This window comes from Brachyhypopomus gauderio, chromosome 15 (genome assembly GCF_052324685.1).
Source record: "Brachyhypopomus gauderio isolate BG-103 chromosome 15, BGAUD_0.2, whole genome shotgun sequence".
In the NCBI taxonomy this organism is placed as follows: domain Eukaryota; kingdom Metazoa; phylum Chordata; class Actinopteri; order Gymnotiformes; family Hypopomidae; genus Brachyhypopomus; species Brachyhypopomus gauderio.
This window is the reverse complement of record NC_135225.1, coordinates 6,112,629-6,125,061: the sequence shown is the minus strand read 5'-3', so window position 1 is coordinate 6,125,061 and position 12,433 is coordinate 6,112,629. Positions and strand designations below refer to the sequence as shown.

General features: G+C 38.1%; 1 protein-coding gene across 4 annotated transcripts in view; it reads right to left on the bottom strand.

Annotated features, from left to right (window-relative positions):
* Positions 1-12,433, bottom strand: part of cdhr1a (cadherin-related family member 1a) — a 41,393-nt gene that overhangs the window by 4,704 nt on the left and 24,256 nt on the right. For 2 of the 4 annotated variants that reach the window (XM_076975053.1, XM_076975056.1), the window contains exons 4-20: positions 11,922-11,984; positions 9,839-9,986; positions 8,496-8,591; positions 8,016-8,161; positions 7,890-7,940; positions 7,708-7,797; positions 7,213-7,299; positions 6,622-6,741; positions 5,810-5,953; positions 5,409-5,487; positions 5,106-5,206; positions 4,604-4,807; positions 2,825-2,977; positions 2,164-2,328; positions 1,187-1,254; positions 448-676; positions 108-362 (exon numbers count right to left, since the gene is read on the bottom strand). In XM_076975053.1, coding sequence (XP_076831168.1) covers positions 108-362; positions 448-676; positions 1,187-1,254; positions 2,164-2,328; positions 2,825-2,977; positions 4,604-4,807; positions 5,106-5,206; positions 5,409-5,487; positions 5,810-5,953; positions 6,622-6,741; positions 7,213-7,299; positions 7,708-7,797; positions 7,890-7,940; positions 8,016-8,161; positions 8,496-8,591; positions 9,839-9,917 — 2,067 coding nt within the window. In that variant the 5' untranslated portion in view covers positions 9,918-9,986; positions 11,922-11,984. Of the gene's footprint in view, positions 1-107; positions 363-447; positions 677-1,186; positions 1,255-2,163; positions 2,329-2,824; positions 2,978-4,603; positions 4,808-5,105; positions 5,207-5,408; positions 5,488-5,809; positions 5,954-6,621; positions 6,742-7,212; positions 7,300-7,707; positions 7,798-7,889; positions 7,941-8,015; positions 8,162-8,491; positions 8,592-9,838; positions 9,987-11,921; positions 11,985-12,433 lie in introns of all 4 variants that reach the window. The other 2 variants (XM_076975054.1, XM_076975055.1) reach the window with 2 other exon arrangements.

The following is a 12,433-nucleotide window of genomic DNA, read 5'->3' as shown; positions in this document are numbered from 1 at the left end:
GCAAATGATGACAGAAAACTTCAAATACATCAAATACATCCTTTTTCCTGTTAAAGAGCAGTAAATATTGTACACACCTATTAACAAGGTTTATTACTTAAACCTACCGTTTCTGTGATGCCAATCTTCACAATGGTAGTGGTAGAGAAAGGTGGGTAGCCCCTGTCTCTGGCCTGCACCACCAAAGACCATGTGCAGTCTTTCTGATTGGTGATGTTCTGCACTATGTCCATAGATGTGACGTAAGACTTAAGTTTGATCTCTCCCGTGTTTGCATTTATGTCAAAGATATTGTCTGGTTCTGCTTTCGTGATGGAGTACTCAATAACATTGTTGGGTTCCTCTGCATCTTCATCTATGGCCTGAACAACAGGAAATGATTGAACAAAATATTAAGACAATTCGCAAGTCTAAAAATCTTAAGACAGCAAACAAAACCTCTCTGACCTCTATTTTTACAGTTGCACCAAGGATCATTGTCTTCTCTAAATAATTCTCATCGAATTCTGGTGGATGGTCGTTGAGGTCCAAAACAGTGACAAAAACTTCAGCCAGGCTGTATTTTCCTTCTGTGTCTTCAGCTTTTACATAGAAGTTGTACTTGGCTTTCACCTCAGCATCTAACCGAGCCCAAGACTGAGTGTAGATGAAACCGGAGTCCAAATGGATGACAAACCTGCAAAAGTGCACAGGAAAGAGGGACAGTGTAAATCACAAAGCGTTCAGAACAAAGCTTTGTGTGCCAGACATTTTCTGAAAACAATAAACACAAAGGCAAAAATATTTTAAAGTAAGATATCACAATACAAGTAGACTACTTGTCAATTTCCCTAAACTTTCATTCTGCTTCCTGATTTCATGCTAAAAATCAGATGGGTTATGAAGAGATTCCTACAGGAGGCTTAGCATATCTTTACTACAGTTTTCAGTTAAACACTGAAAGACGATTGTCAGGATCTGAAATGCCTCAAGCATGTTTCAATTATTAATTTCAATTAATTTTATCCTAAAATGTAATAAAATAATAAAGCAAAGGATACCTAATATGATTCTATATAGTTAGAGCTGTTATCTAAAGCCCTTATGTTAGGACTAAAAATGTGTTTCAAAAAAGTGTGCTTCAAAATGGGATTGTAATGAGACAACTGGAGTGGACAACATGGGCAATAAAAATAATTGTACTCACATGTCTGATCCTGAGCCAAAGATGGAGTATTTGACTACACCCCACAGACCGGAGTCTGGATCCATAGCCTGCAGAGACAACCAGAAAAATGTCATGCGACTTGTTAGGTAATAACAACAATAAATTATAACGATATTAATTAGGTAATATTGCAATATTGCAAAAGCTGTACGAACAGCATTCTACATGACCTCAATAAGCACTATTACGTGTGACGGCTAGAAAGGACAGCAGAATGCCATGGAACGTTAGCTTATCAAACTGCACTTAATTTCTGCACTCTTGTCATGGTTCTACAGTGAGTCTGCGATCAACGTCTGGTGCTGGCAGTTCAGATGATTGGAGTGGATAAGGAATAGACAACCCACACAGTCTAGTGTCTGTCTGTCTGCCTGTCTCTCTCTTTCTCTACTGATAAATACAGAGACAGGTGTTACCATGCAGCACAGACAAGACTACCAACACTTGATCAATAGTGTTGATCAATACAAGTTGGTGTAAGAGTGCTGCAATAACTGTATAACATTTTGCCACAGTTTTTCAAATTTGAGAATGAATTTTGTAGAATGTATTTAGAATGCAGTAGAATATAAGTAAGGTTAAGCTGTGTCTTACAATGCAGCTGTCTTTTAGGGGTTTGAGTTTCATGTGCCTATTACTTTGAGAGAGAGGTTTATTGGAACAGTTTTACATCACCACTTTAAAGTGGTTGATAACATTGATGAGACTGGCAGAAAGAGCTGACGTGTTAAGCAAAAACTAAATGAGGGGTTTTGCTATTACACAACAGGATGAAAGTGATAAACTACACAGCTAACACCACTTCACTAACAGCACTACTTTATCCTCCAAAATTCGATCGAATTAATGCTGCAGCCCTTTTAAAATACAGCATATGAACATAATTGTTTTACATTACCATACTAGAGTCCGTACTATTGTTATTGTCTATAAAGAGGAGTGGAGGTTGTACTCACTGTCACCGACACAACATTGGAGCCACCAGGTGAATTCTCTGGGACTCGTGCGATGTAAAAGTCAGAGGTGAACTTTGGAGCGTTATCGTTGGTGTCAAGCAAATGTATCACTATGTCTGCAGTGGCACTAAATTTCTCCGGAGTGTCAATCTCTTCTGCAAGAAGCTGGAAAGGCAAGATGATTCCTATAATCCCTTTACACATTAGACTCTTCATCAGGCACTAATTCACACAAAGCTGCTGCACAAATATGAACAGAAATACCGGTATCTATAAATTAGTATAAGGACTTAAAAGGTAAATTTTGTAATATATATTCATGTAAATAACACATAACAATACATTTCTGGGTTTAGATTGTAAAAAGCAATAAACATCAAATTAAAGAAACTAACATTTTCACTATAACTTCTGTTGTTTCTAAAACAACTTTCATAACACCTTTCCCAGGCATAAAAAGCATGTATCAGGCCCATACAAAGTGCATAGTCTCTGTACATAAATGTCTGTAACATTTTACAGTACTGGACTAAAACAGCAGCAGACAGTAATTGTAAAGTGAAAACCCTTTATTCATTTATGTTTGTGCTATACTTTACTTTCTATTGGATCCTTTACTTACAAAAACTATAAAAAAAAAAAAAAAGCTCTGTGAGATCACCTTAAATGTCAAAAACGGAGCTCTCTCATAGTCAAGTGCAGCAGAATCCTCTACTAGTATGGTGACTTGGGCTTCATTAAGCACGGTCTCGGGGACCACATGCAACATGTGGCCCGGACCCACCAGCTTCAGACTGAACTTTGCATTTGTACCCTGCGAAAAAAAAAATGTGTTGACACTCTTGTAATGTAGCCTATATACCTCAAAGCTATCTCTGTTCTACACAGGAACATATCAGTAACATGAGCATGAAGTACTATGTTTACGTAGATGGTCTTGAGTTCTTAATTAATACTCCATTCACAGTGTTCACTTGTATAGTATAATGAATTGTCCAATTTCACAGGAGCAAGTGTTCAAGAAACACACTGTATTATATAATAAATGTAAATGTTAGAACACCACCACATTGGGCTTGTCTGGGCTAACATATTCTACAAAAAAAACAAGAATTGTTACAAAAAAGTAATAATATAATAATACAAATGATGCATGAAGTTAAGAGTTATAGGTCACGTCTGGTCCCGCCCCTCGCCTGTCAGTCATGTTCTTGTTTTGGTGTTCCATGTGATGTTGTTGTCCTAACAGTTGTCAGGCCTCATTATTTGTAACCTCGCCCTTCATTATTGGTTTCATATGCGCATGATTAATTCCCTTGTTAATATGTGCATACCCTGTGATTTTAGTTAGTCTTTGCTAGTCTCTGTTTGTTGCCACAGCCTTGTAGTCAATGTAGTAAGTGTTTGTGTCAATGTAGTAAGTGTTTGTCCTAATTTCTCGAGTTACTTTTCTCCTTGTGTGTATCCTTGTTTGTTATTATCATGTGTCTCTCTGGATAATCTGGCTTTATGGCCTTGGACTGTATGGCCCAGTATGATTCTGGATTTGTGTCTAATAAATCACGCTCTTCTCAGCGTTTGTGTCTGCCCTCTAAACGCCCCATACCCTCAGTGTTTGTGTCCGCCCTCTAATCGCCCCATACCCTCAGTGTTTGTGTCCGCCCTCTAATCGCCCCGTGCCCTCAACGTTTGTGTCCGCCCTCTAATCACCCCATGCCCTCAGTGTTTGTGTCCGCCCTCTAATCGCCCCGTGCCCTCAGCGTTTGTGTCCGCCCTCTAATCGCCCCGTGCCCTCAGTGTTTGTGTCTGCCCTCTAATCACCCCATGCCCTCAGTGTTTGTGTCCGCCCTCTAATCGCCCCATGCCCTCAGTGTTTGTGTCCGCCCTCTAATCACCCCATGCCCTCAGTGTTTGTGTCCGCCCTCTAATCGCTCCGCGCCCTCAGTGTTTGTGTCTGCCCTCTAATCGCCCCGTGCCCTCAGCGTTTGTGTCCGCCCTCTAATCGCCCCGTGCCCTCAGTGTTTGTGTCCGCCCTCTAATTGCTCCGTGCCCTCAGTGTTTGTGTCTGCCCTCTAATCACCCCATACCCTCAGTGTTTGTGTCCACCCTCTAATCGCCCCGTGCCCTCAGCGTTTGCGTCCACCCTCTAATGACCCCATACCCTCAGCGTTTGTGTCCACCCTCTAATCACCCCATACCCTCAGCGTTTGTGTACGCCCTCTAATCGCCTCGTGCCCTCAGTGGTATGCTATTCTTTTTTAACCTATTCAGCTTATGAACACTGACTTCTACAGGTCAGTTTACTGTTATGGAAATCCATCAAACACTGACTTGGTATATTCAGTACATTTTAGCACCTATATAAACTTATTCAAATTTGCTTTTAGAATAAATCTCAGTCATCAGACCTTTTCTGGAGGATACCGGATGTGGAGCTCACCTGGTCGGAGTCGTTGACGGTGATCTTCAGACCCCTCAAAATCTCACCCTCTGGAGGATGCTCATATATTGTTAGCTCAAACGTGTTCTGTGGGCCACCCTGTCCATAAAAGGCAGGGGGGTGGTTGTTCACATCCATTACTCGAATGGTGACGGTGGTGATGGCACATTCTGTGAGGTTTCCTCCTGAATTCACCTCTGAAGCCTGATAATAGTTTAAGAACTTAGTGCAGTGCAGTCAACTACAAGATTAGGCAATACCAGATAAACATGTAAACAATGACAGTAATAAATATAAATGATTCAATATATAAAAAGGTTAAATTCATAGCATGGTAATTGTTCAATAATATGCTTATTGTGCATTTTAGATGGCTTAGAACTTGCCACCTTCGATCATGCAAATCACCTAATGAATTCCCTTAATTACAAATAATCTATTATATCATTAATACAGAGTTCATTTGAAGGTGGGACAAGCCTTCTTATGCATAAAATCTGACCTTGATTTTGATGTTAAATATTTCCCGTCTCAGATGGGCTGGAGAGGTAATCAGGGTAATGCTGCCGCTTGTTCTGTTGATGTCAAATACACCATCGGCTCCTACGCAGGCCCAACACAGACACAAATGTCTTACGCAATAGTAAAGAAGTACATCTGAACAGAACCATCTCCATGTCAATGAAAACATGCTGTGAAAATATTACATGATTGGAAATATTGCAAATGCAAACAAAATCATAATATCATAAGAATATCATAATACTAGCTCCCACTAAGTCGATGTTTATGGAAACATACATACCACTTTCAAAAGAATAAACTATTTGATTAGGATTTTCTTCATCTCCATCTTTGGCCAAAACAGAGAATATTTCTGATCCCTGAAACAGGGAAATATAAGTAGTATGTACAATGAAGAAATGAAGTAGACATATTTAATGAAGTAAGCAAGTTTTACACTTGTTTTTAACATATGACACATCTGACAGATTTGACACATCTCATGAAGGGCTTCATAGTCATAACCTGAATTAAATGTTATATTAAAAACAAAACCAAAGCTAGTTCTCATAAAACAAAGGTTAAGGGACCTAAACTTTTAGTTAGGATGCCTTTTCACATGCATCATTCATTTTTGACTGATATCAGAGATATAATCTCCGTTTTCCTCAAGAAACCACACAGGAACTTTGAAAGACTCACAGGGGATGAAACTTCGTAGACGTAGCCAAAGTAAGGTGTACCAACAAAGGAAGGAGGGGAGTCCTGGTTGTCAAGCACATTGATTGTCAAGGTAGCAGAAGATGACATCACCTTTTCCCTTCCATTATAATTTCCACCTCCATCCTTAAAAAAATACAAAGAGTCACTAGCCATTACAACCCTTCCAAGTTTGTTATGCAGTCACATGCAGACAGACAAATATATTAAAAAAGTAAAATAATTCAGCTTTAATTACACATGACGAACCAAGGAACTGAAAAAAAGCACAATCATCATCTCCAATGAGCTAATTAATATCATAAAGACAAACAACAAGTCTATTCATCATTTAAAAAACCCCTTATTAAAAACCCTATTTGCTTATTCTGTGTAGGCACCATTACCAGGGTTGCCAACTTTTGAATATCGCTTGGAGTGAGATTTGAACCTGAAGGAGGTGGCGATAAATTAAGTATTATATCGCGATCTATCGATCGCCGGTGGTTGGCGCCAGAGCGAACTAGTAACTCATTGAATCAGATGTGGATCAGAGGTAAATAAACTAGATTTGTTTTTTCAGCGTGAGATATCGGAAGTGTGGCGTGAGAGCGTGAGAGCGTCAAATGTGTGTGTCTTATGCTCAATGCGTGAGAGTTGGCAACCCTGCATTACGGTCACTGGTGTGTAGAGAAAATAACTTCAGTGAAGAAAAATCTCAACATGAGCACAAGAGCTGACTGGACTAATGGGGAAACATTTGAAATGTTGACCCTTAATTGTGCTATTATGTGACAGTGGAATGTGTCCTTCACCTTAGCCACCACAGTGATAAAATGGGTCCTGGATCTCTCATAGTCGAGAGCTTCACCTGCTTTGATCCGCAGAACTCCACTGTGGCGGTCAACAGCAAACTTGTTGTGTGGGTCGCTGCTCTAGATATAAGAGAAAAGGCCATCCTGAAACATACACTAATGTAAATCATATTGTACGTAATTTTCCTATAACTGGGATTTCTGGAACTGTTTCTGGGACTGTTTCATACAAAAGGTCAGGTCAAAGTTCATGTGTCCAGGTCAGTTGCCCTGCCACTCGCATCCTCGTAGCATCACTGCTGGCCAGAGCGTCTCTGCTAGATCTCCAAGTACTTCACACACGTCACTGGAATTTAATCCCAAGCAGCGTAACTCCAAAACATACTGAATCACATGAAATATACTTCTAGAACATTCGCTGCTGCCAGATTAACCTTATTATCCTCAATTTGCACAAGGCTATTCTATTCCATTCTAAAGATGTATGCAAAAAAAAGTGTCAAAAAGTGTCTGAGTCCCTCATGCACTTAGATCGACCACACGTTGATGGGAGGATGTAGGGGTTGTTGGTTTGGAGAGATGAGCTCTTACTTTCAGGAAGTAGCTGACAGATCCCCCTGAGCCTGTGTCTCTATCCACAGCGTGTACTTTGTAGATACTGCTCCCAGAAGGTGTGTTCTGTTATTACACACACACACACACACACACACACACACACACACACACACACACACACAGAGAGAGAGAGAGAGAGAGAGAGAGAACAATGGCTAGCTAGTTAACAACAGCAGGCATTGTCTCTATAATCATAAATCCTAGCTACAGGTTACCCCGATACATTACATACATACATAAAATGAGAATATTTCTGTAAAGAATGTTTCCTCCTTTCCTTTGATAACACTTTCAAAGCATATTATATTGTTTCATTTTCCCCAGTGGACAATCTACTGCAACTGCAGACTCCTGACAAGTCTTTTCAATTAAAATTAGTAGCAGTTGGGTATCTCTACTTTCACTCAAGTACTGAATTTCACATTATTACTGGTACTAATAGTACTAGTACTGTACTGTGATGGCACTCACCTCGGGCACATCCACTATGGCAGGCATGTTCTTGAACTGAGGGTGCTCGTCATTGGCGTCCATCACAAACACCCTCACCTTTTCAACTACCTTAAACAAATTAAACAGCAATATTTATTTTAAAAAATACACCATTCACTTAACAGCTGCAAATGTTTTAGCATAGCTGTTAGCCCGCTCACTTGATTAAGGCCATCTGAAATACTGACCAGGACCTCAATCACATCCTGCCCCTGCAACGGACAATGGAATTATCAGAATGATCTGTGTCTTTGTGGAGAAATCATTCGTGTGGTTTGGAAGTTTACCTCTCTGTCAAGTTCCTCCATCAGAGTCACTACCCCGGATTTGGGATCAACATGAAAATATGCTTTAGATCCTGGATCAAAGGCTAGACCATATCTTACTGGTTGGCCCTCTGGATCTGTTCCATTGAGAACGTATATCTGTGTTCCTGTAGTAGGAGAAACAATTTTCATTGAATCGTGAAATCTTATTGGCAACACAATGTTCAAGCAATATATTAGTCTGACAATGAAGGTGTTCAGTATTGTAACAAAACAGCAATAAAGATCAGAGACCATTTTACTATAAAGCAGTTATGCTAATACTGTTTAATGTCAGCCATTGACCAATTTATAAAGACTAAGTTTTAATCATTTAATAACCAAATGTCTTTTTACACACAGATTTTTGTTCAACTGATGAAATGCTTTATTGAGGGAGAAAAGTAGCTAATGGAAAACATATCTAAAAATGTTAGCATTGTAATAAAGTAGCTCACCTACCCTTTGGAGTATCTTCTGAAAGACTGAACAATGCCAGATTTCCACTGTTACTGTGGGGCCCATTGTCATAGAAATATGGTGCGTAATCACTCAGTGCTGTGAATTAGAGATAATGTTATCCCCTTATTATGTTCTCTATAAATTCCAAATTATAATATATCTTTATAAAATGTGTGTCCATTATATTTGGTACAATTTATAACAACAAAGTTTACTTGTTGTTTATAAGAATAACTGAATCTTGGTAGTCTACAATGTTTAGGTCTCTGGACTATCTGTTCACTTGTCTGGGATTACTTCTACCATTACATCATGGAAACAGAAATAACCACTGGTTTAATATTTCTGCTAAGACATTTGGATGCTTTTGCCTTTTGATATGTACCAGAATTCATGTGTGTTCACTTTGAGTTTTGGGTTTCTGAGTAGGTACACAGACAATGCAAATTTAGGAAAAGAACAATTGCTAAAAGTATAAATAATAAAAACAGACCACAGTAGTTGACAAACATTTTCTTTTCTTAAAAAAAAAAACACTTTTTTAAAACACACAAGTAACAGCTTAGGTGTGCAATGAATAGGCTATTTCAAATTGAGATTATCTTAAAAACTTACCAAAGCTGAAATTCACTAACAAAAAAATAGGTGAAAGAAGCATCTGTTTGTCAACATTCATCCTACAAAAGGTGCATGAGAAGGTTTAGGTGGAAAATGCTGCTCCCCTGAAGGTGCTGGTTAACCTCTGAAGGGACTTAGCAGATGGTAAGAGCCTAAATCCAATGAAACGTCTTAGCTTGGGAACCCATATACTCTCTTTCTCTACCTCCTCTATCAACAAGTTCTCTAGTATCCACCACAGGAGCTACTGAGGGGGTATTGTGAAATCTGATTATTTACACAGTTTTTTTTTCTGAGGTTCCTTCAGAGGTTCCTCTGCACCATTTTTAACCTTCTCCAGTCATCCCCCCTTCATCATCACACTCCCTTGTTCATGGACATATTAGGACTCATATACTCCAAAGTTTCTTACAGATCTGATCAAATCCCTTTTTTATATACCTGTATAATATCTGTGTCCTATATTTTTCTTTGATTGCTTAAACATTATTATTGGCCTGTGTATCCTAGAAATGTACATTTTTAAAATTAATATAAAGTCATGTTGTTTCTTCTGATATCGGTGTACTTTTCTGAAGTTCTCATCTCTCGGGAATCAACCTTTTATACATAATACACAATTCATCCATATATGCGCCATGTGCTCAGAGCAGTACTCATTTAGTTTTCAATGGAATCTGAATGCAATGTAGTAAGAGTAAGAATGCATATGAGAACAAGCACACCTGCCAATGTACCGCATTCAACATTTGTGGCTCTTATTTGTGTCTTATTTGTGGCCTTGCTTTCACGTTTAATTTGCATGGAGCAGGCAGATGGCAGACAAGCAGATTAACGGTGTAATCCTTCATCATCTCAGTGCTCAGGGCGAATCTACAAGGACAAATAAACCAGGGAAAACTCACCACTTATATCCAGGACAACAGAGGCCATCAGATACAATTCAGAGCTCACTGTGTTAATAATACTGTGGTGATTTTCCACCGACCTTCCTACGAGCAATCAAATTCAGTTTTCACACTTTCTCCACAGTCTATGTAAGCACTGACTAAATAAGGATAAGTCAAATTCAGAAATTTTTGGAAGAAATTACTGAATTGATCATGACCTATTATGGGACATTGCAAAGAAACTGTAATTATGTCTGTGAGTCTTTTTGAAATAGTTGATTATTGAGAATATTTTACTATGAATGTATGAATGAATAAACTGAATATGAAGATTATCCTACATATACTCACGTTTTAAGTTATGTCTGTATATGGCTTGAGGGAGCATGAGGTCTTAATAAGAGAGGAAGGTGTTCCTACAAGGTGTTCGTTTGTTTTTGCATTACACCAGCACATGTATAGAATAATAATGTGTATTTACAATATTTCAAATGAGTCATAAAACCATATAACAAACGATTTGTTTTGAACTGTGCAATTTTCCTTTAACATGGGGAAGAACCACATTTATATTTTAACTTTCCAGTAATGGTATAAAATACTTTATAAATAAATGAATAAATACATAATTCTATAATATGCATTATTTCAGTTAAAATCTCAGAGTTGAGTCATATGTAAAGTTATATCCATTCTGTTTGGACATAAAACTCAGATGCAGTGGGATTCTGTGTTAGAAAAAAATCTGGGTCACTGGTTTAATTTACACATAACCCTTTTATGTCATCTATTTTACATTAGTTTCGGAGATGTACTCGGGATTTTTCCTGACAGTTCCAGGAAAGTTAGACAGTTCAGACTTAAATAAATGTTGAAGGTTATCGTCAACATCTTTCTTCTTCAAATCTGTGCAGCAGTGCCCTCATGTGGTACTCTGTGGTATTTGTTAAAGGAAAAGTACACGAAATTCTAAAATCTTATAAAGCGCATAATAAGAACTAGGTGTTTCAGTTACATCAAATCTGCGTTGTGAGTTCCTGCATTGTGATGTATGTTTCTTACATGATATTCACAAAATGAATTGTGTTCAGGTGATTTTAGAGGACATCAGATGAAAAGTTTTAAAGCTTGTACGACTGGCAGGAGTTACAAAGGCTTTTCCAAAGATTGGTCCTCCATCAGTCCACGGTCAGACAGATCGTTTAGAAGGGGGAGGATTGAAGCTCAGTTAGTATGTAGGATTTTTATAAGGGTCAGTGCAGTGGTGTGGCACAAAATACTCAGACATGACAGAACTCTAGAGTGAGGGCTACACAACCGCAAGCATATTGACAACTCCTGTATGTATGAATACCACATTGATAACTCCTGTATGTACGAGTACCATATTGATATCATCTGTATGTACAAGTACCACATTGATATGAAGTACCACATTGATATATATATATATATATATATATATATATATATATATACTCTAAGAAAATTAACTGTCCAAGGGTTGCAGTTTACCACACAGAAAACTAAAAAGCCCTTTTTTTTGTAAAAAAAAAAAAAAAAAAAGTTTGTAAAACCTTTTGGCAAATGTGTGGACTTTTGTCTACATCAAAATTTCCCATAACACACAAGATGAGCAACAGTACTTTGTAATAAAACAACCATCAATACAATTAATGCACACATTCAGTGCCTTGGTTCCAAGAAGAAGAAGAAGAAGAAGAAGAAGAAGAATGCTTCAGTCTGCTCATGAAGAATCTGTCCATTTTATGCCTGGCCTAACTCCTAATCCAGCCCAGCCCATGAAGGTCTTGGTTGGTGACCCGTCAAGGTCTGCTGCAGCAAGAAACAGTTGTACTTTGCATTTGCACCTATGCCTTAAGAGTAAACATCATAAGCACGGCGTAATAAGAACCACCTTATGTTCCAGTTTGTTACAATTGGAGAGAAGTCTGTGGGACATCGTGATGAACAGATATTCCTAAAAATATTAAGAAAAGATAATTAAGCATACTAAAATGGTATATATTTAATGTAATACAGTAAAAGTGGTTACTATTGGTACAAAGCATTTACAGAGCTCGGGAACAACTATATGGAACCTTTAACAAACTTCCTTCTGATGTATTAGTTACTTTGATTTGGTTATTTTGCAAATTTGAAAATGTTTAAATTACATTAAACATGCTTGTCTACAAAGTTTGATTTGTTAGTAAGTTTTAAGATATTTTCTTAAGACAAGATTGGTCCTGAAGAAGAATTGACACACAAAGATAAGCTCAGGACGACACACTTATGGAGATAGGTGATGATTGTGGACTAAAGATAGCACACCACACTATAGGCAATATACCTATAGGCAATATACCTTTGATGAAAATATGCTTTTTCATAGCCTGTCTGCTTATCTTAGCACTGTCTACATTAGAA